The sequence below is a fragment of the Protomyctophum parallelum genome (genome assembly GCF_964188405.1).
Source record: "Protomyctophum parallelum genome assembly, chromosome: 9".
In the NCBI taxonomy this organism is placed as follows: domain Eukaryota; kingdom Metazoa; phylum Chordata; class Actinopteri; order Myctophiformes; family Myctophidae; genus Protomyctophum; species Protomyctophum parallelum.
Window position 1 is genome coordinate 46,788,779 of NC_139706.1, and position 21,561 is coordinate 46,810,339.

Genomic DNA, 21,561 nt, shown 5'->3' on the forward strand with positions numbered 1-21,561 from the left:
CTGCTATTTTTGGAAAAATCGAAGAGCGACTGACATAGAAGACATTTTTAGAATCTGATCTCAGGCGGTCAGAATGAAAGATGTCAGGATGTAGAAGACATTTTTAGAATCTGATCTCAGGTCAGAATGGGTTATGAATCTATTGCAGAGTAGAGTACATTCATAGCGTACCGGTGCTCTAAAACCATGCAACTGTCCAGAAATGACAAACAAAAACAAACAGCAGTACATCAACAACAACAACACAATCCATGGTCAATTATCTACACTGGAAGTGGTAGGATGATTAGACCAGGGAACATTTATCGATTGAAACCTCCTCTCGATTGCTTCGAGCAAAGCAAACCCATTGAAAAGAAATGGTATAAATGCCATGCAGGACAGTCTTGATCACATGACACGGGTTCCATGTGTCAAAGGTGCCACCGAGATCGATGGCTGATGAAATGATGTATACTTTTAAGCATAAACTCAATGTTTTTTCGTGACATGCACTGAGGCACAATGTGCTAATAGGAAGGTGCAGCTGTGTGGTGTGGTGTGGTGATACTGGCCTCCAGGCTGTGGTGGTGGCGTGCATGGTGGTACTGGCATCCAGGCTGTGTGGTGGTGGTACTGGCCTCCATCCAGGCTGTGGTGGTGGCGTGCATGGTGGTACTGGCCTCCATCCAGGCTGTGTTGCCACCAGTATAAACTATTAACCCAGAGAACGTCACAGTAGCTAGTCCTCCTTTTTAACCCCACCATCCTGAAGATTCTGGGGGGAAAAAAACAATGACATGTTCATGATATTATAATAACAAGTAGGAAAAGGTAGGCCTCCATAACAGTCTTTACTTTACTTTAGAGGCAGCGGTGGCCGAACGGTTTGCGGAGCGGTCTTGATATCGGAAGGTCGCTAGTTCGTATCCCCGGACCGGCACGTTAAAATTACCACCGCTGAAGTGCCCTTGGACAAGGCATTGAACCTCTGTGTTCTATGAGCAGGGCCTGGCTGTAAAGTACAAGTTATTGAGCTTAGTCCAGTTACCCTGGGTAAACATAGTACCTTTCCTTTCCTTTTACTTGTTCATTTTACGGGACGGTGCGAGTTAATGAACGTTCACTACAAGTTGCATGAAACCATTATCCTCGTAATGGTTTCACGCAACTTCTCGCAACCCGCGGTTTAGTGTTCTATAAAAGATACCCATCTCTGATTCTCTGTTGGCTGATGAGAAATCAATGATTGAACAATGAATCATCAACTCCACTGAATTCTGCTTCTGTTCTCCAAAATCTCATCAATTAAAACATTGATCCACATACTATTTGGGTGGAGTGAAAACATTGCTAATTGCAACATAAACCACACAGATTAATTACATCAAGAGATCAAAGATCAGAATTAACCACCGATTCTGTGCTGAATTGGACCTGCGGTTTTTGGGAGGTAATGAATCTCATAGTCAAACACTGGCAATGGTTGATGCATTCTCAGTGCTTCACAAACATGACGTCTCCCCCGGGACCCAAACTAGTAAAAATGGCCGCTCGCAATTCTGTGAGCTTGTAGATCTTCTATTTTTACTAGCTAAAACCGTCCTGACCCTTTGGTGAGGTTTAGGGCTTTAAGCAACTAGTCGACTATTCAACTAGTAAATCCACTAGTCAACCTTGTTGGTACTAGTTTACAAGAAAAATAAGTTTTTTTCCCCCCGGTTTTGTAGGCCTCAAGATCAGGATCAAGATGTACACCGTTTTTAAATGTACAAATATATAAATATATATATTATTTTTTTTACATAATAATGGGTAGTTAAACAACTAGTCGACTAGTAAACTAGGGCTAGGCAACTAGTCAACAAGTAAAAATGACTAGAAGTGAATGTCCTAGTGTGGTTAGGGCTAGATGGGAACCCCTTTTGGTGTTTTAACTAAGCATTATGTTATACTTTGGCCATTGAAAAATAGCAGACCTACAAGCTCAAAGCTCGCCACCGAGTGGCGCGCTATGAGCTTGTAGGTCTGCTATTTTTGACGTCAGGCCTAAATGGGTTACATGCAGTTGTTTTTAATTATTACTATTTTATGGAATCATTTTGGAAAAAAGGGGGTTTCTAACTTTGATTTTTAATTTTTTGGGAGGTTTGAAAATCCCTTGAGCTGTCACTAAACTGCCTCCCCCTGGCCAGCCGGGGCGCCTGATGGAGGGGAAAGGAACTGGTCTCTAAACTGCCTCCCCCTGGCCAGCCGGGGCGCCTGATGGAGGGGAAAGGAACTGGTTGGAATAACGTGTTCCTTCCACGCGCTACGTCCAACCAGGGAAACTCCCCCCTGTCAGGTGTAAAGGAGCAACTTGGACACTTAGGCATGAAAGAAGCATGAGTTCAAGTCCGTTGCTCTCCCCTTGTCCCCCATATATGGGGACTATGTTGGCGGAGGGTGTGTAGAGCCCAGGATCACATTAGATGATTGACACAGGGGTGAAAAATGGGTTACAAAATCGTGGGATAAAAAATAAAAATAAATCCCTTGATGGACAGTGAGGAAACCTCCTCACCTGGAGCGCCTGGTGTTCCTTCAGCAGTCTGTCGTACTCCTCAGTCAGACCGTCTGTCTGAGCCCTGATTGCTTTCACCTCTGAATGGGACGTCTTCAGGGCTAGAGAGGAAACACGTTCAAGACATTACAATGTTAGGCATTTTAGCAGACTGCTCTCATTTAGACCAGAGTTAAAAACATTCACTTTGAAAGAATATATATATTCAAAGATTTGCGCCACATTTTTTACGATTTTTCAAAAATAGCAGACCTACAAGCTCATAGCGCGCCACTCGGTGGCACGCTATGATCTGCTATTTTTCAAAGGCTGAAGTGCCCTTGGACAAGGCATTGAACCTCTACCATGAAATGTTCTATGAGCAGGGCCTGGCTGTAAACAAGCATCTCGAGCTTAGTCCAGTTACCCTGGGTAACTGGACTAAGTACCTTTCCTTTTTTTTGTCATCTTTGTTCAATTAAGGTTGCATCAGTTCGTTTCCTCATCCAAGTATAGCTTTTGTTAAAAAATGTAGTTCTTATTAGTTTGCATACACACACACATATTTCAGCAGGTCACCAATTTCCCTCTAACACCACCATGCTGGAGTGATCCGTGTGCGAGTGGTCGAGATTTTGAGTGTGTGTGTGTGTGTGTGTGTGTGTGTGTGTGTGTGTGTGTGTGTGTGCGCGTGTGCGTGAAGCCATGTCCACTAACCATGCCCTGCTGTTGACAGATCTGACTGCAGGTTCTTCACCTCCTGTCTCAACAGTTCCATATCCTCCGCTGTGACCTTGTGACCTTTCCCCTCCACCAGAGTCTGAAATACATGAGGAGGATGCCAGGAAGTCATACACCATCCACCAAGTCTAGGGACTCTTTTCTCTTCCATGTCTTTCATACAGCGTGATCCAAATATGTACATGTATGTAATTATTATTATAATACATTACGTTTATACTTCTCATCTGCTGAAACAGATCGCGAGGTAGTAGGTACTTATATAAATAAATATATATATATATTTTTTTTAAAGACAATAAGCAAAAAAGAAAACCTATGTACCGGTAATAATAAAGTTATCAAAAAGATAATTATCTTTTTGAAAAGAAAATATTTTTTACAAATATGTAGAATTGTTCGGATAAAAATAAAAGTATGGAAATTGCCTCCAATCCAGTCCACAATGCAGGTATCTGAGAACTATGCAAGTCTATGCACTGATCTGATATCACGTCATTTATCACAGGATTAAGCATTACAGTTTATTTAGCATGTTTCATTTTTAAGATGATGTTGCGCTAAATGTCTTGTTTTACTAAGTTGAGGCTGCACTTTGTTATATAGGTTTTTGTTATTAATTTAATTTTCCCATTAAGACTAACTGTCAAACTAGTTAGTAAAGGACTATTATATGGCATTCACTCTTTGTACGTATTATTTGTTAGTGGTTTACAAAGGGCCATGCAACAATACATCACTGTTGGGTGACAACCCTGTGTCTAAATGCTAAAACGCATTCTCCTTTATTACCATTTAGAAAATATAAAATTGCAGATAGCAAATCTACAAGCTCAGATGTACAAGCTATGAGCTTGTACATCTGCTATTTTTGAAAAATCGTGAAAATGTGCCACAAATCTTTGAATATATATTCTTTCAGAGCAAACTTTTTAACTCAAATCTTTGCTTCTGGGGGGGGGGGGTCCCTGGAACAACATTTCCAGATGGGGGTCGGCGGCCAAATACAGATAATTCTGGGGGTCCTTGACATGAAAAAGGTTGAACACCGGACCACTGATACAGAAACATAGGGGTTTTCAGAAAACTGTCAGGATTTAGACGACATTTGTAGAATCGTCCTCAGGTCAGGTAACAATGCCATATTTAACCTTTTCTATAATGCTTGGTGTTCATATCATGCCAGCCTTACCTTTCTCAGCAGCTCATTGTCCTCCATGTATTTGGTGGCCGTCTGGTTGGCGGTGTCCGCCTGCATCTGCAGAGCGGCGGTGCTCCCAGACGCTGTGGCCAGCTGGTTAATCAGAGTGACCACTCGCCTCATCACCCTGCAGGGAAAGGAAAGGTACTATGTTTACCCAGGGTAACTGGACTAAGCTCAAGAACTTGTTTACAGCCAGGCCCTGCTCATATAGAACATTTCATGGTAGAGGTTCAATGCCTTGTCCAAGGGCACTTCAGCTGTGGTAATTTTAACGTGCCGGTCCGGGGATACGAACTAGCGACCTTCCGATATCAAGACCGCTCCGCAAACCGTTCGGCCACCGCTGCCAATAAGGAAGGGATATGCAGTGATGTAAACAGGCTTTCAATGTAATGAGTGCCCGGGGACATTTTATGAGTCCCACTTCAACAACATTAGGAGTCATATTTTGTGTCATGTTTTCTTGATAGTCAGTGTGCCATGTCAACATTATCTTGAATTAATTTATGACACCACATAAAAATGAAAAAAAATTCCATATTATTATTCCATAAATATAACAACATTAATTCTTCTTCTGGACTATTTTCTTTCACATCCCAGACTACGTCCCCAGTCACAGTTCAACTTGAATGAATGTAGAATTGTGTGCAGGATTTGCATGCATTTGAGAGAGCTTAATTTAACGTTATTTTAAAAAGAAAAGTCCTCTCTCTCTCACACTTGTGCCACTGTCTGATCACCCTTCACTGTGCCAATGTTGGAACCGGTGCCTAAGGTTGCCTACCCCTGAACTAGCTAGTGCCATACATACACAGTTCACATAAATGGTTGACGATGAAATGTCACAGAATGAATTGCGATTAAGACTTTAATTGTGTCTTTTGCATTGAGCATTGGGACATGATTACAATTTGTATTTCTGTCTGCCTTTTAGGCTTCGTAATCACAAATTGCACAGGGAAGGTATGACAAATAACTTGACAAAGAAATCACTGACACATATATAAGCTCGTAGTGCGGCACCGAGTGCCGCACTATGAGCTTGTAGATCTGCTATTTTTGAAGAATCATGAAAATGTGCCTCATATCGTTGAATATATATTCTTTCAGAGTGACCGTTTTGAACTCAAATCTTTGTTTCTGCGGGGGTCCCTGGAACTACATATTTTCAGATGGGGGTCCGCGGCCAATTACATATCATTTATGTGGGTCCTTGACATGAAATATTGAGCACCACCGATATAGAAACAGGAGGTTTTTCAGAAAACTTTCATGACTTAGAAGACATTTTTTAAATGTTGGCCTCAGTCCAACATGGGTTAATTATTGTAATTGTGACAGGCCTATCTGTGATGGCATAGACTATAGAACACTCACAGCCAGAGGAAGAGGGAGAAGCCGGAGATGTAGAGGTTCCTCTGGGCCCTGAAGAGCTTCATGTGGAGGTGGTCAGACATGTTGGGGTGGTGCTTGGCCTCCTTGCCCTGCTCCGCACCCGAATATTTCCTCACCTCGCGCACGGCATCTGAAGGGAAGAACACACGGAAAGTCACAGCCCTTTCTTTCACTTTCTACAGTACGGTGTTTTTACAACATACAATGTGTGCGTCATGTCACTGTAGTGTAATCCATGCAAATCAGGACAAAGCCTATTTCCTTGATTGCTTTCATCATTATGTAGAAAGACAATACATAGATTAGACACTCCTTGAATGGTTCTTCCGATAGGTTTGGGAGGATATGGGGTCCATTCTTTCAATTCATTCAGAATTTGAATCCATCTCTGCTTGGGGATGAGTGAGGTCTGCTGGACTTTTGTTTTAAAAGTAGCTTATACTGTGATTGGATTGTATGGATTGTATTGTATTGGATTATGGATGTATCATGTACCTATGCTATGTTTCTTTTTATATAGGATGTTGTGTACTGTTTTGTCTGTTTTTGTCTGCCTTTTATTTTTCAACTTTTACTGATCTTGTATTTAAGGTTTGTTTGTCTTGTTTTCTGTTGTCCTTTTTCTTTGGGGTGAAAATTCAATGTGTTTACTCTTTTATGTCATACTTGTGGGGTTTATTTAAGAGAAGCTGTTAATGTTAATTATTATTTTTCAAACTCTATCTCAATAATGCTTCTGTGAAAAAAACCAATAAACAAAGTTATAAAAAAAAGAAGAAAGACAATACATAGTATTTGCACTCATTCAAATGTTTAAAGCAGGTGCTGGACCAATAGCAGACAGTCAGAGATTAAAATAGGGTAAATTTTGCATCCCGAAACGCAGTTTATAGTTAAGGGATGCAATAAAACAACGACCTCTGCATCCACGGGATGCACTACTGTACTGTTTTTATTCTAGTTTATTTTGCTAGCTTTAGTTATAATAATCATTTCTTCTTCTGTTTTCTACATGAATATAACCACATTATAACCATATACAACGAAATGGGAGTTAAATAAATGCTGCAATTTGTACAAAATGGCAAAATATGACTCCTAACGTCATTGAAGTGGGACTCATAGAATGTCTCTGCATGGGACTCAGCTAAAAGACCATCCCTGCATCCCGGGAGTGACAGTCAGTACATTGAAATCCTATTCACATCACTGGACAGTAGGAGTGACAGTCATACATTGAAATCCTATTCACATCACTGGACAGTAGTGAAAACATTACACACACATTATTGGAGTGACAGTCAGTACATTGAAATCCTATTCACATCACTGGACAGTAGTGAAAACATTACACACACATTATTGGAGTGACAGTCAGTACATTGAAATCCTATTCACATCACTGGACAGTAGAGAAAACATTACACACACCTTATTGCACACCAACGTTCATACCCGTACCATCTGACCCGTTCATTAGGGATGGGTCACTCAGATCAATTTAAAGTATAAATAACTCAACCCACGCATCACTACCGCACATTAAATGCAATTCATTCGCAGGCAGCCACAAGTGACATTTCAAGCCGTCTGAGGGGCATCATCTCGAAACATCACTCGTGAATCTGCCAACACATTAAGTCATAGACAGTCTCTTGAATAGTTTTCATTTAGGTTTAGTCACATTTTAGTCACCTGGAATGTCTTAGTGTTAGTCTAGATTTAGTCGACTAAAATGTATTTTGGCAGGCCTTGATGCCGTCGTAATGTTTTTTTTACGAAAATAGCTGAGCTACCTGGAATGTCTCAGTGTTAGTCTAATTTTAGTCGACGAAATGTCAGGTGGTTTTAGTTGACTAAATCTACGGTTGATTTAGTCGACTAAAATGTATTTTGGCGGGCCTTGACGCGGTCGCAATGACTGATTTTACACTTGCTGAAAATATCCGATCTACAAGCTCGAGCTTGTAGATCTGCTATTTTCAGCATGCAACCAAGTGTAAAATGACTTATACTGGATCTCTTGTCCACTAGTCCCTTCCTAACATTTTAAGTCTAGTTTTTATTGGTTTTTGTCAGTGAAAAAAGGTAGTCGATGAACATTTTTCGTCTTAAGTTTCAGTCGACGAAAACAACACTGCAGCAGACGGCTGATGTTAAACTTACCGAGGAAGAGGAGCACACTGCTGATGTTAAACTTACCGAGGAAGAGGAGCACACTGCTGATGTTAAACTTACCGAGGAAGAGGAGCACACTGCTGATGTTAAACTTACCGAGGAAGAGGACGACGAGGATTATGATCATGGTGAGGAACACCCTGTTCCAGAACCGAGCCACGCTGTTCCAAATACTTAGTTGGAATATACTCTGCCATCTTCAATGGGACAGCGGCAGCAAAAGAAATGATAAGACAATACAATGATGTTAAATGAATAAATTCAGCATTTAAGAAAGAATAAATCGTGCAATAATTTGCATTGTTTGACTTTATGTTCACATTTCATGGATGACACACACACACACACACACACACACACACACACACACACACACACACACACCTCCTAGCTGAGATGAATGGCACGCAGAGGATGAGGAGAATGGCAATTTCCACGTAAAGGAAGAGGGCAACAGCAGTCCATTGTAATGTCATCTCCACCAATCACACCTTCTGGAGAAAAAACACATTAATTAAAGCCATTCTGACCTGAGATCAGATTCTAAAATTGTCTTCGGAATCCTGACAGTTTTCTGAAAAAGCTCATGTTTCTATGTCAGTCGTTCTTCGATTTTTCAAAAATAGCAGACCTACAAGCTCATAGCGCGCCACTCGGTGGCGCGCTATGAGCTTGTAGATCTGCTATTTTTCAATAGCTAAAGCCGTTACTGGAACTAAAACTAAAACAAACTGAGGCCAATTGCTCTACATGTATGGATATCACCGATGGGGTGGAGTAGGTCAGTGACTTTAAATATCTGGGAACAACCATAGACAATAAACTGACACCTTTCAGGCCAATGCAATGCAGATAAACATTTACAAAAAGGCAAAGGCAGCGGCTTTATCTTCTCAAGAAACTGAGACGTTTTAATGCTAGTAAACACACCCTGACCATGGTCTATATAGATCAAGGTTCAAGGTTAGCTTTATTGTCCCTTGCGGGAAATTGGTTTGCAGCCAGATCATAGTAAAAATACACACAAAACCACACAACAACAACATTCAATACAAGACTAAGAACAGGGCACTAGAGACAGAGAATTCATGACATACAGTAGTAGCAAAGTCAGCTAAAGTGCATTAGTGGGCAGTATGTGCAAAAGGGCAAGAATAAAGTGCTATCTGCTGTTCAGCAGTTGAATAGCAGCTGGGACAAATGATAGTTTGAACCGATTAGTCTTTGTAGTGGGCACCCTCAGCCGACGACCTGAGGGCAGCAGTTCAAACTCAGACCGAAGTGGGTGATCCGATACCTCCAGGAGGGAGGAGGCTCTCTTAAGCATCTGCCTCTTGTACAGATCTATAAGTTGGGCTTTTTGGGTTCTCCCAGAAATTTTACTGGCCACTTTGACGAGGCTGCTGAGCCTGTTCTTGTTTGCTAAGGTCAGGTTACCATACCAGGCAACCATACAAAACATGAGTACAGATTCAATAAAACTTCTATAAAAAAAAGAGTCATCATAACAGATGAGACATTAAAGGAACGCATTTTCCTCAGAAAAAAAAAAGACGCTGCTGGTGGAGGCAACATGAGAGTCAAATGAGAGTTTGTTGTCCAGAACGACACCCAAGTATCACTCACTGGGAGTGTTCTCACTTTTAACATGGTGTCCTGGTTTGGGAATCTCTCAGTTGGAGATTAAAAAAACAAACTCACCCAGTGACCCAGGTAGTCAACCAGGCAAGTAAGATCATTGGAGACAACTTCAGGACATATACAACCGCTCCATAACCAAAAAAGATAATAATACAACCGCTCCATAACCAAAAAAGATAATAATACAACCGCTCCATAACCAAAAAAGATAATAATACAACCGCTCCATAACCAAAAAGGATAATAATACAACCGCTCCATAACCAAAAAAGATAATAATACAACCGCTCCATAACCAAAAAAGATAATAATACAACCGCTCCATAACCAAAAAAGATAATAATACAACCGCTCCATAACCAAAAAAGATAATAATACAACCGCTCCATAACCAAAAAAGATAATAATACAACCGCTCCATAACCAAAAAAGATAATAATACAACCGCTCCATAACCAAAAAAGATAATAATACAACCGCTCCATAACCAAAAAAGATAATAATACAACCGCTCCATAACCAAATTCAATTCAGATTTACAATGATTCTACCCGCCCTCTTCGCTCTGAATTTCACTTGTCATCATCGGGCAGGAGGCTTAGGGCTATATAAACTAGCTAAAAGAAGAAGGGTTACAAAACTTTGTTTGTTTGTGCCAATACTGCTGTGGACATTTTAAATAAGAATGTTTAAATAGTTCACCTAATCCCCACTGTTCATGATCACTGTTGCTGTGTTTATGTGAATGCATTTTATATAGTATTTTAATGCATCTGTGTATTTTATGTAATGTTGTAAGTGACTGCCGGTGTGCCAAAATACAATTTCCATTTTATGTACATTTTAATGGCCAATAAAGTTATTTATCTTTAACAATATAGCCTCTGTTGACTCAAATAGTTTTACTAAGCATCTTAGCCACTCAGTGCAAAGTTCACATCTCAAAGTCTCATTCAGTGATTACAAACTGGGTTGCCCCACGATAAAAAATTGGAATGGTGTTTTTTTTATAATTTAATATATATATAATTTAGTTACTCAGCTCTAACTTTAGCCAACAGATGAACTCTGTATTTAACTGTATTTGCTGTATTTTGAAGCAATAATATTACAAATATATTTATTTTACATTGGAGAAATGTTTGTAAATAAATTGTTCCATTTATTTATCAAGACTGATGTATTACAGCCAAAACTTGTACAACTTTTTGTTTATTGTTACTTCTATGAGCATACATGAGCAGGTGAACTATTTTAACTACTTTAAGTCATCATAAATCATGAACACATTAGACCCAACGTTACTGTGACATCATGGCCATCATCACCACGAAGCCATGATCAATGACTAGAATACTATTTTATTTTAAGACACGTGGAATTATGTAACTTCACTGTTTATCATCTCCAAACCCAGAGCCCAAACACTGCAGTTCAAATGAGGGTGTGTGTGTGTGTGTGTGTGTGTGTGTGTGTGCCATTAATATTGTGCCAAACTGTTTTAGCAAATCAAAAGCTAGCCTAGCATGGATAAACTAAACTACCACACACTTCAAATGACGCTACACAAATATTAAGCTAATTAATGCCCAAAAGAAAGCCACACGAAAGCGCAACTTTACGGTAAGATCTGCAAACGTTACCTTCAGTAAAGACCAAATGAAAACAGCAGCAGTAAAAGTTCCTCCGTGGGCGTTAAACTTTGACACTTCCTATTTCCGCCGCAGACTAGTCTGTCTGCCTGGCTGACAAATCAATGTAAACTTCGGTCTCTACTGCCACCTCGTGTTGGTCACAGGGGGTGAACACACTCCCTGTTTTAAAGGAGAAATAGCTTTTTTTTGATTGATTGAAATATTTATTAACAGTTTGTAGAATTTACAGTACATTTTAAGCACAAACTCAATACAAAGACTGTTAACTGTGAGTGGACGACCCAATTAAGCATTACACTTGTTTACAACAGGGTCCACATTGTTCAATTCATCAAAACATTTAGAGACATACAAATAGACACTTCTATGTAGCTAAAGAACAGAACAGGAATTCATCATATAGGAAGCAAAAAGGGAAAAGATACATATACAGTGAGGGGAAATGGGGTGTGGGGGATTCAGATTTTACAGAGGCCAGTTTCGAATTGCAGCCATCCGTAGGTGCCCTTTGAGAGCGGTTTTGAAGGAGTCAAGGGATTCACATGTCTTAATGACTGTTGGTAGGGCGTTCCACATTTTGGTGGCATAGGAGCGAAAAGAATTTAGTCCCTTGTTTGTGCCGAATCTGGGTTGTACATGGTTTGTTGCACTCCCTCTGGTGTTGTGGGTGTGGACTTCGTTTACATTAAGGAAGTATTTAGACAGGTACATGGGTATCTTGGTGGTGTATCGAATCTTGTGGACCAGACCCATTGCAAGATGCTGTACTCTGTCGTCGACCCTAAGCCATCCCAGCCTGTCAAAGTGGGCAGGGGTGAGGTGGGTTCGGGGGGTGAGGCCAAGTAGGAGCCTGACCAGTTTGTTTTGGGAGGTCTGGAGCCTTGTTTTAAGGGCCTTTGAGGTGCTGTGGTACCAAGAGGTGGATGCATAGTCAAAGAAACCTTGTACGAGGGCTCCTGTTAAGGTCTTCAAGGTGTTTTTGCTGACCAGTGAGGAGATCCTGTAAAGGAATCTTGTTCTTTGATTGACTTTTTTGATTACGTTGGTGGCCATCTTATCACCGGAAAGATTGGCCTCCAGGATGGAACCTAGGTAGGTAATTTGATCTTTTCGTGTGATAATATTGTCACCCACTCTAACCAAGAAGCCATCTGCCTTGCTGAGATTACTATTTGATCCGAAGAGGATGGATTCAGTTTTTCCCAGGTGTAAGGATAGTTTGTTATACCCTGGGAGTCTGAGACCCAAACAAACAGTTTGCCAAACTTACAAATATACATTATAAATTAGCCACTTAAGCATATATATATATATAAAAGCTAAAATAGCGTATCAACAGATATTTACTGGCATATAGTACAAGTTGTACAACCGAACGTGCAATTGACTTCAACGACACGCATATAACCAGTTTGATGACATAAATCATAAATCGATGAGGAAGACTACAATATTATGTTGTATTTAATATTATTTTTTACCAGATCCATCCATCCATCTTGTTAAGATTGCATTGGATTGTGTATTATATGCACATTTTATTATTATAATGGCTACAAATCTACCTCACTTAGAGCCAGCTGTTTACCTAGTGTACCATTGACTGGTTAGAAGCAGGTCCATTCTTTGTAGCCTGGGAACTGGAAGGGGCCCGGGGGCAAGGTTAATGCAGAGAACTTGAATCACAAATCATCCTTTTTGGGCAGAAATGATGTATTGTATGCCCGTATTTCTTTCTTTTTTTCATTCCCTATTATGAATTCTTGATCGTATGACACACACAGGTAGTGAAAGAAGCTGATCTACAAGCTCACAACACATGATGCATTGTGCGTCCAAAATAGGGCTGGTGTCTGTGGGTTTTATAAAGATTTAACAACCAAAAGGTTTAAAAAGCACTTGTGACTACTGACTACAGTACATAACTAAACTACATCCATTGAACACAGGTTCTTTTTCCATTCTCGGAGGTAATGGTTTTGGACATACAAGGTTTTTGCTATGAAATAAGCTTGATGAATTACAGGTTGTTTCAGTGGCATCTTATGGGGAGCAAACGCTTCCGGATTTCCCAGTATGTTGATTATCACATACTGGGGGTATTTCTAAGGTGCCGATTACGAACATTCTCTTGATTAACCCATTCTGACTGGGCACCCATTGTGGTGTTAGCATTATGTTGTGCTTTAGCTATTGAAAAATAGCAATCTACAAGCTCATAGCGCGCCACTCGGTGGCGCGCTACGAGCTTGTAGGTCTGCTATTTTTTGAAAATTCGAAGAACGACTGACATTTTTAGAATCTGATCTCAGGTCAGAATGGGTTAATCAGACCAGCGTGTGTCCAGTGGAAACCTCGTATGAATCTGATCTCAGGTCAGAATGGGTTAAGGGGTGATAACAGTTGAATCGGATACAGGTATCAATATGGAATGAAAGGACAAGCAATGTTATAGAAAACAACAATCCCATTTAATGTACCTTCAAAATAAAATATATATTATATATATGTATGATACAAAAAACACAAAAAAACACTTTATTGTGACATTCATGTGCGTAAACTCTCTAAAGATCCATACGTGTTGTGGAGATGGTTAATGACAGCCGCCGTACTGGACAGAGAGTTGAAGACTTTTCTCTCGGGCTGAGAGCTAACTCTTTCCAGCATGTAGATGAGATGATGGTGGAAGCAAAGGAAAGGGGTGCCCTGCTCCAGAGCAAAGTCCACCCAGTCCCACACGCACTCCAACGGTGTTTCTTCATACCCCGAAAACATGGCGGGGTTTGACAGTAAGCCCCGTGCAGCCATCACACCTTGAAAGCAAACCCATCCGACAAAAAGCATGAATGATGAGAGATACGTTAGAAGACGACATTTTTTATCGTGTTGGTTTTTCTGCTGCAAACGTCACAGTAAGACAATGAAACTGATTAACCCATTTTGTACAGTCAGGAACCCCTTTTGGTGTTTGTTAGCATTTATGATATACTTTAACTATTGAAAAATAGCAGATCTACAAGCTCATAGCGCTACGAGCTTGTAGGTCTGCTATTTTTTTTAAAGCGTGAAAATGTGACAAATCTTTAAATATATTCTTTCAGAGCAAACGTTTTTAACTCAAATCTTTGCTCCTGGGGGGGGGGTCCCTGGAACAACATATTTTCAGATGGGGGTCGGAGGCCAAATAAATACATATAATTCTGGGGGTCCTTGACATGAAATAGTTTGAGAACCACTGACCATAGAAACATGAGGTTTTTCAGAATATTGTCTATTTAGAAGATTCTTTTTAGAATCGTCCTCAGGTCAAAATGGCTTAAACTGATGACGAGCATCACGTTGCACTCAAAAACATACCATCAACACCTGTGAGCTTGTGGATGGACTCCACGTCACGGAGTAACTTGATGTCTCCGTTGGCGATGACCGGGACGGACACGCTGTCCTTAATGGTCTTTATGGCGTCGTGGTTGACGGGCTGGCCGCGTTCGTCCGCCGTGCGGCCATGCACCGTGATCCAGGACACGCCCGCCGACTCCGCCTTCTGGCACAGATCCACGGTTCGTCTCAGGTCCTTGTGAATCCTGCGAATGAGTGACTTATTTTGAAGCTGCATTCCGTAACTTGTATGTCAAGTCCTAGTGGGGGACATAGTGGCATGCTGGGACTCAAACCACAGTCTCTCGCATGGCATGAGACCAAATTCCTACCACTCACGACAATCCCCACTTGACATGGGGTGTCCTGCATGACACCAGGGTATAGAGCGTCGCAGTCCTGTACCCTTTCATGACGACGCCAGGCCCAGGAAATGAAACCCAATGCATTTTTCCCATAGACATTTCATTAAGTATTTATTTAAAGACCTTTTTAAGCGTCGTACGAAGCCAACTCGAGTCGTGACAAATCATGACAACAAACACAATATTTTGGACCAAACAAATAATTACAAAGAAGAAAAACAAATTTAAAAAAAAAAGTGTTGTAACCTGACGTTTTTTTCTACTTTCTAATTCTTTGTTTGGCCCAAAACATTGTGTTTATTGTCATGATTTGTCACGACAAGAGTTGTCTTTGTCCACGGCGTAAACGTCTTTAAATAAATACGTTCTGAAAAATGAGGAAAATGAACGGGATTTATTTTCCGGGTCTCACGAGGGGGGGCGGGACTGCGACGCTCTATCCACAGTACAAGTCTAGACCTTCATCAACCACTGCAGTTGTGTTATTTTGTTGTATCCACACATACCCTACCATTGAAATAACATTTTATTAATATAATAATTGGTCACCAAGAAGGCTGTACTGCGGTATGTTCTGGCAGAGCTGACACAGAAGCAACATGGAATTATAGAACAGTGATTCAAGCCAAATTAGTGAATAATTATGGGGGCTGTTTTCCACTCTTTGCCGTACCTTATTTTGATGGAAGCTGTATAGTTAGGATTGTCCACTTGGTTTCGGACCAGTCTGACCATGTCTTTCACCAATTCAGGCTTGTTTATAAGGCATGCACCATATCCCTCTGACATGGCCCACCTAACATAAAAGAAGATTAAAAATAAATCATTATGTGTCCATTAACATTTAACATAACCATCTGCGGTCTGTCTGTCTGTCTGTCTAATCTTGCCAACGTTCATTCATTTTATCGTCTTTTTAACATTTAATATAAGTCTAATGTTGCGTTCACACAGGCAGACGCAAAGATGCAGTCTACCGTTCGTTGGAGTTTGGAAGCACTCGTCGTATGTCACTGAACGGCCCTGCGTACCACCTGTTTCGAATTGGCACTTAATGCCGGAGGCAGCAGCGCGACCCATTAACAAAAACGAGTGCTTCCAAACTGCAACACTTAGACAAAGAATCACATGCAGAGGATGTCTTGACAGAAAGTAGCTCATAACATCTCTACGGTGGATTTATATGAAAAACAAGCTCGGCAGATTGAAAGAGGATAATTCAAGCTTGGACTACAGCTGCAATGTTTAACGTCGTTTAAGACAAGCAGATCGCAAACCAAATTGGATGAGTGGGGAGTCAATGGAGGGTATTGCAACTCTAGATTTATTCCATTATTAAAAAAATCTAACTGCGGCTAGGTAGACACTAGACTGCATCTTTTTACATCTGCCTGTGTGAACCGAACATGAGGGGAACTGGTCGGGCTGAAACATTGCCCAAATGTGGAGTTAAATACGTCATAGATATTTCATAGAAAATAAATAGCAGATCTACAAGCTCATAGCGAAAAAATCGAAGAACGACTGAAATAGAAACATAGCTTTTTCAGAAAGCTGTCAGGAAGTAGAAAGACATTTTTAGAATCTGATCTCAGGTCAGAATGGGTTAAGGCAGATCAGGACTTAATTATTGCACCTCTGGGGACAGCCACAGTTGAGGTCGACTCCGTCTGAGAAAGGTGCGACCACACATGCTGCATCAGCCAGCGTCTGGGCATCGCTGGAGGCAAACTGAACTATCAGGGGCCGGTCAGCTGATGGCAGAGAGGCAGAGAGAGGAAGGGTCAACATTGGCTGCATTTCATCTTTAAATGTATTAATTTCAATTATCCACAGTATTTGTGTTACAGCTTATGTTACCATACACTTCTACACATCAACTTAGACATTGCTCACAGGTTTACTACACATCAACTTAGACATTGCTCACAGGTTTACTTTAACCCATTCTGACCTGAGATCAGATTCATACGAGGTTTCCACTGGACACACACTGGTCTGATTAAACCCATTCTGACCTGAGATCAGATTTAAAAAATGTCAGTCGTTCTTCGATTTTTCAAAAATAGCAGACCTACAAGCTCATATCGCGACACTCGGTGGCGCGATATGAGCTTTTAGATCTGCTATTTTTCAATAGATAAAGCATAACATGATGCTAACATCAAAATGGGTGCCCGATCAGAATGGGTTAATATACCCACATCAGTTGGCAAAACAAATCATTTATGTTCAAAGCTCCTTGTGACTGGAACACTCTACCTGTCCATATTCGTTCAATGACATATTTTCATTTGTTTAAAACTGTGCTGTCCTCTCATCTGTTCATGTTTTCACTAATTATCACTGTAGCAGATCCATTATGATGCAATGATCCATGTGTTATGTCTACGTTATGTCTGTTGTTCGTTTCTTGTTTATCTAGGAATTGTATTGTTTTATCTTGTTTTGTTTTGTCTGGTTGAATTGTTTGTAAAAAGTGTCTTCAGACAACATAATATAATTTTTGCAATAGGGCAAAAAAACAAACATCAACAATAAATAAATAAAATAACATTGTGCTGGCAATGCCTCACCTTCATTGGTAGTGAACTCACTGTCTCTGGCTTTTACAGATCGCATGAAATCTGCAGCCACTATCATTGGAGTGAAGCAAATGTCACAATCATACTTCCTCACCAGGGATCTGAATGCCAACCTGAGGACACATTAGAGAGGCACTAAAGTATAAACTACCACTTGCATTCACATGTAGTGTTTACTGTAACATTAACAAACAAATTAATAATAATCAATGAAAGACATGCTGTCTTAAGAATAAATACTGTAGTGTACAGTGTGCAATAGCTTCCCGTTCCATGCGCCACAAATGATTGATTGAAATATCAAATATGTATTAACAGTTTGCAGAATTACAGTAGGCTACAATTCAAGCACAAACTCAATACAAAGACTGTTAACTGTGACTGGAGTACGACCCAATAAAGCATTACATTTGTTTACAACAGGGTCCACCTTGTTCAATTCATCAACATGTACTCATTGTCATTGTCTCGTTTTATTAGGATTGAAGGCTAGCTCTGGTCCATATAGCCTTCTACTGCTTCGATTCTGCTAGCCCCACAAGCAGAACCCAATGGTACTGAAGTTTCTGACATTTTTGAGACCCAGTTCCTACGGGTCAGCCCGGTTCGGTTCGGGCTGACCCAGGGGGTTCCGAGAGGGGCTACGATTCTGCCTGCAGGGCAGAATCGAAGCAGTAGAAGGCTATGGACCAGAGCTAATTGAAGGCTAAGATTAGAACCATACTTACTTTGAATATCGTACCATTGGAGCACATATTTTAAGGACTTTTCCCGTTTCGAACATCTCCATGATGCTACCACCACCACCACCACCACTGTGTTCTGTGCTCATTTCACAACAATGTTGGCTAACAGTTAGCTCAAAGTGCTAACTGACTTAACTACCTTTAGAATCTAGAATGTCCGTTTTATTCATGGGGCTTGTGTTGTTTTCAGGGAATGTACCGTTTCATGTCTGATAGCAGGACACACAGCAGGGGGCAAAGACAAACTAACTGTGTGAAACTTCAAGCCAAAGCATTCAAAGGAATCTTCGATGTGGAAATAAAACGTGGTGGGGTCGTGGTGCGTTCAGGAGTCAGGAGAGTAAAACAATAACATTGGTTGCGCTGCACAGGAAGTACCGGGTCGGATTCATTCCGGAACGATTTTGTACACGTACTTTCCTCTTCACAGAGGAAGTAATACTTTTAACTTCCATTTGTTGTCTCCACCAGGCCGAAGGCATGTGGGGAGAGTATGGCCCAATCCCAATCCACTCCCTTGCTGACTCAATGAGCCCTCACTGATTTAGCTGCGCGTTCATGTGAAGTCTGCGAGGGCTTGAGGGATGTCCCATTTGAAATCGGTAAGTCAGTGAGGGCTCAGCCCCGCCCCTTTATGTGCCCTTTGCCAAAGTCAGCGTCGATGCTGACTTTAGGCTGACTTTGGCAAATAAATTACCCACAGTTCATAGCGTTACCAGTGGAATGAGGGGGATCCTCCGAACGTCAATCATTTAGGTATGCAAATTAGTTATGTATCGCAATTAGAATGTCAACAAACACAATAGTGCTTTCTCACTGTTCTCAAAAGGAGACGGAATGGAAGGATATAGGCTGTATATTTAATAACAATAATAATATTAAGGGAAACATGATGAGAAATGACTAATGAGCAAAGTAAAAGAATATGGAAATGAAATGTATAATGCATATTATTATATATGAATATTACAACTCATATCACACAGGAAAGTGTATTTATTAAACTAATAATAAAACGATCATCTTAAATACTAAAATAGACATGACATGTATAAATAGGCCAAGCATGTAGGTAGGCACTGGCTGTGAATGAGGACAGTTTGTATAAAGTGATGCAAAGTGTCATGAATGGCGGACTCATCTTCAAAGTGCTGTCCCATTTCTTTCACAACAATTTGGAGCCCTTGCAGCCTCTCACCCTCAAGCACTTACAGCTGACGTCATTAAAGTCAATGAGGGTACAGGGCTCAGGGCTTGAGGGAGGCAATTGGGATTGGGCCTATGTTTTGCACTCCGTCCGTCCGTTTGTGTGTCCGTCCGTCCGTCCGTCCGTGTGTGTGTCCGTGAACAGCTAATCTCGGCCACCGTTAACCCGGTCGATGGCAAATTTTGCACACACACTCCCTGGATGCCAACGATGAACCTCTGCCCCAAACTTTCCAGAACGGCCTGTTATAGCGCCACCAGGAGGCCGCTTTGTGCAAAACAAGTTTTTGCACAGTACACCTACAGATTTTGTCCAAACATCACGCAAATTGGTACACACACTCCCTGGATGCCAACGATGAACCTCTGCCCCAAACTTTCCAGAACGGCCTGTTATAGCGCCACCAGGAGGCCGCTTTGTGCAAAACAAGTTTTTGCACAGTACACCTACAGATTTTGTCCAAACATCACGCAAATTGGTACACAGTCTCTCTAGAGCCATTCAACCAAACCGGTCTTTCAGATTTCTCAGACTCCATCCTGATTGGTTAAGATTGGCTTCCAAAGTTCACAGGAGTGCTCAGTTTCAAACAAAATGCTGCAAATCATGAACACATCGCGTGATTTCCGTCAAATTGTGCACCCACATTCCCACTAGGCCCAGGACAAAATGCCACATGAACAATTTCAACTCAGCCTCAAGGTGGCGCTATAACTGGCCGAAAAGTGTTTTTACCTCTAACTGCACGGATCTGTGGATAACCTGGTGGAGACCTGTGCCCAGAAGGGCACTTTTTCTAGTTGTATTTTTTTTTTTGATGGAACACAAAACTGGCCCATCAGTTTGTCCTTTGAAAAACCACACCCGTGTGAAGTGAGGGGCGATCATCATGCATATCATATTGTTTGTGTTGTGGACATTTTATGTCATATTTAATTTGGTGGACATTTGATCTAATTTCTCCTTTCATTGTCGATGATGACGAGACGTGTGGGGACATTGATGACATATTAAATTCCATCACGCCTCAAAGACTTAGAGTTCTCAACAGGCCCGAAAATTAAGGCCCTGTACACTCAAGACACGCTCCATATATGGCCAGTACAGAATTCATTCCATATGTTGATCTGACCCCCCCATGCCAAAGCGCCAGTGCTCGCCCAGCAGTCTGCTGTCACCCAGGTGGATGTGTGCACGCCCTGTGGTCGCTTCTCTCCCTCAGGGCGTCTTACTGGTTTATTTCACTGATGATGGTTATACTGGCCTTGTTTCTGCTCTGGCCCTCAAAAGTGAGTGCAGTACTTTCATCCGACGGAGCATTGGTCCGAACGACAACCTACCTCCTCCCTCACCCTAACCTTAACCTCCCCCGGGGCAGACACCTAAACCTAACCGCAACCCTCTCCCGACCCGCAGCGCACCTCGGAGCATTGATCCTTCGGAGCAATGATCTGTCGGATGATAGTATGCCTCCCCTCAAGAGTTATACAAGTAGCCTTGGCTTGCTCCTAAAATACCAGGTCTTCCTTCTGTCTTCACCTTCACCCTACTCCGTAGTTTGAACCACTCATAGAGCCTTTATTTTGAGCAACTTCCAGCCAGTCAGGTCATACCGTCTCAGGATATGGTGCACCGGCCTGAAGGCTGCAGAGTATCTTGTAGTTCATACTTCACTTCATATCATAAGAGGCAACGGTTTGCGGAGCGGTCTTGATACCGGAAGGGCGCCAGTTCGAACCCCCGGACCGGCACGTTAAAAATTACCACCGCTGATGTGCCCTTGAGCAAGGCATTGAACCTCTACCATGAAATGTTCTATGAGCAGGGCCTGGCTGTAAACAAGCATCTCGAGCTTAGTGGGTAAACAAAGAACTTTGCTTTTACCAGAAAATGACCGGGTCACGCTCATTTTCTTTTGTCATTTATAATCAGGACTTAA

At 41.4% G+C, this 21,561-nt stretch overlaps 1 protein-coding gene across 1 annotated transcript; it reads right to left on the reverse strand.

Annotated features, from left to right (window-relative positions):
- dus4l (dihydrouridine synthase 4-like) lies at positions 1-18,640 on the reverse strand. The gene is made up of 13 exons (XM_083773289.1): positions 18,398-18,640; positions 17,661-17,782; positions 16,721-16,838; positions 15,758-15,880; positions 14,699-14,925; positions 13,903-14,154; positions 8,427-8,529; positions 8,139-8,239; positions 5,847-5,994; positions 4,455-4,590; positions 3,239-3,341; positions 2,543-2,643; positions 1-757 (listed from the first exon to the last, which is right to left on the reverse strand). The coding sequence occupies exons 1-13, from the start codon at positions 18,499-18,501 to the stop codon at positions 722-724; spliced, it is 1,674 nt and encodes a 557-aa protein (XP_083629415.1). The 5' UTR covers positions 18,502-18,640; the 3' UTR covers positions 1-721.
- Between the last annotated feature and the right edge of the window lie 2,921 nt (positions 18,641-21,561).

Excerpts from the sequence above, each read along its gene's own strand:
- dus4l (XM_083773289.1), bottom strand. The coding sequence starts at position 18,501 with ATGAGCACAGAACACAGTGGTGGTGGTGGTGGTGGTAGCATCATGGAG. Across the intron at positions 14,155-14,698 it reads CAAGCTCACAGGTGTTGATG|GTGTGATGGCTGCACGGGGC; the intron begins GTATGTTTTTGA and ends TTTGCTTTCAAG. Across the intron at positions 8,530-13,902 it reads CACGTATGGATCTTTAGAGA|GATTGGTGGAGATGACATTA; the intron begins GTTTACGCACAT and ends TCCAGAAGGTGT.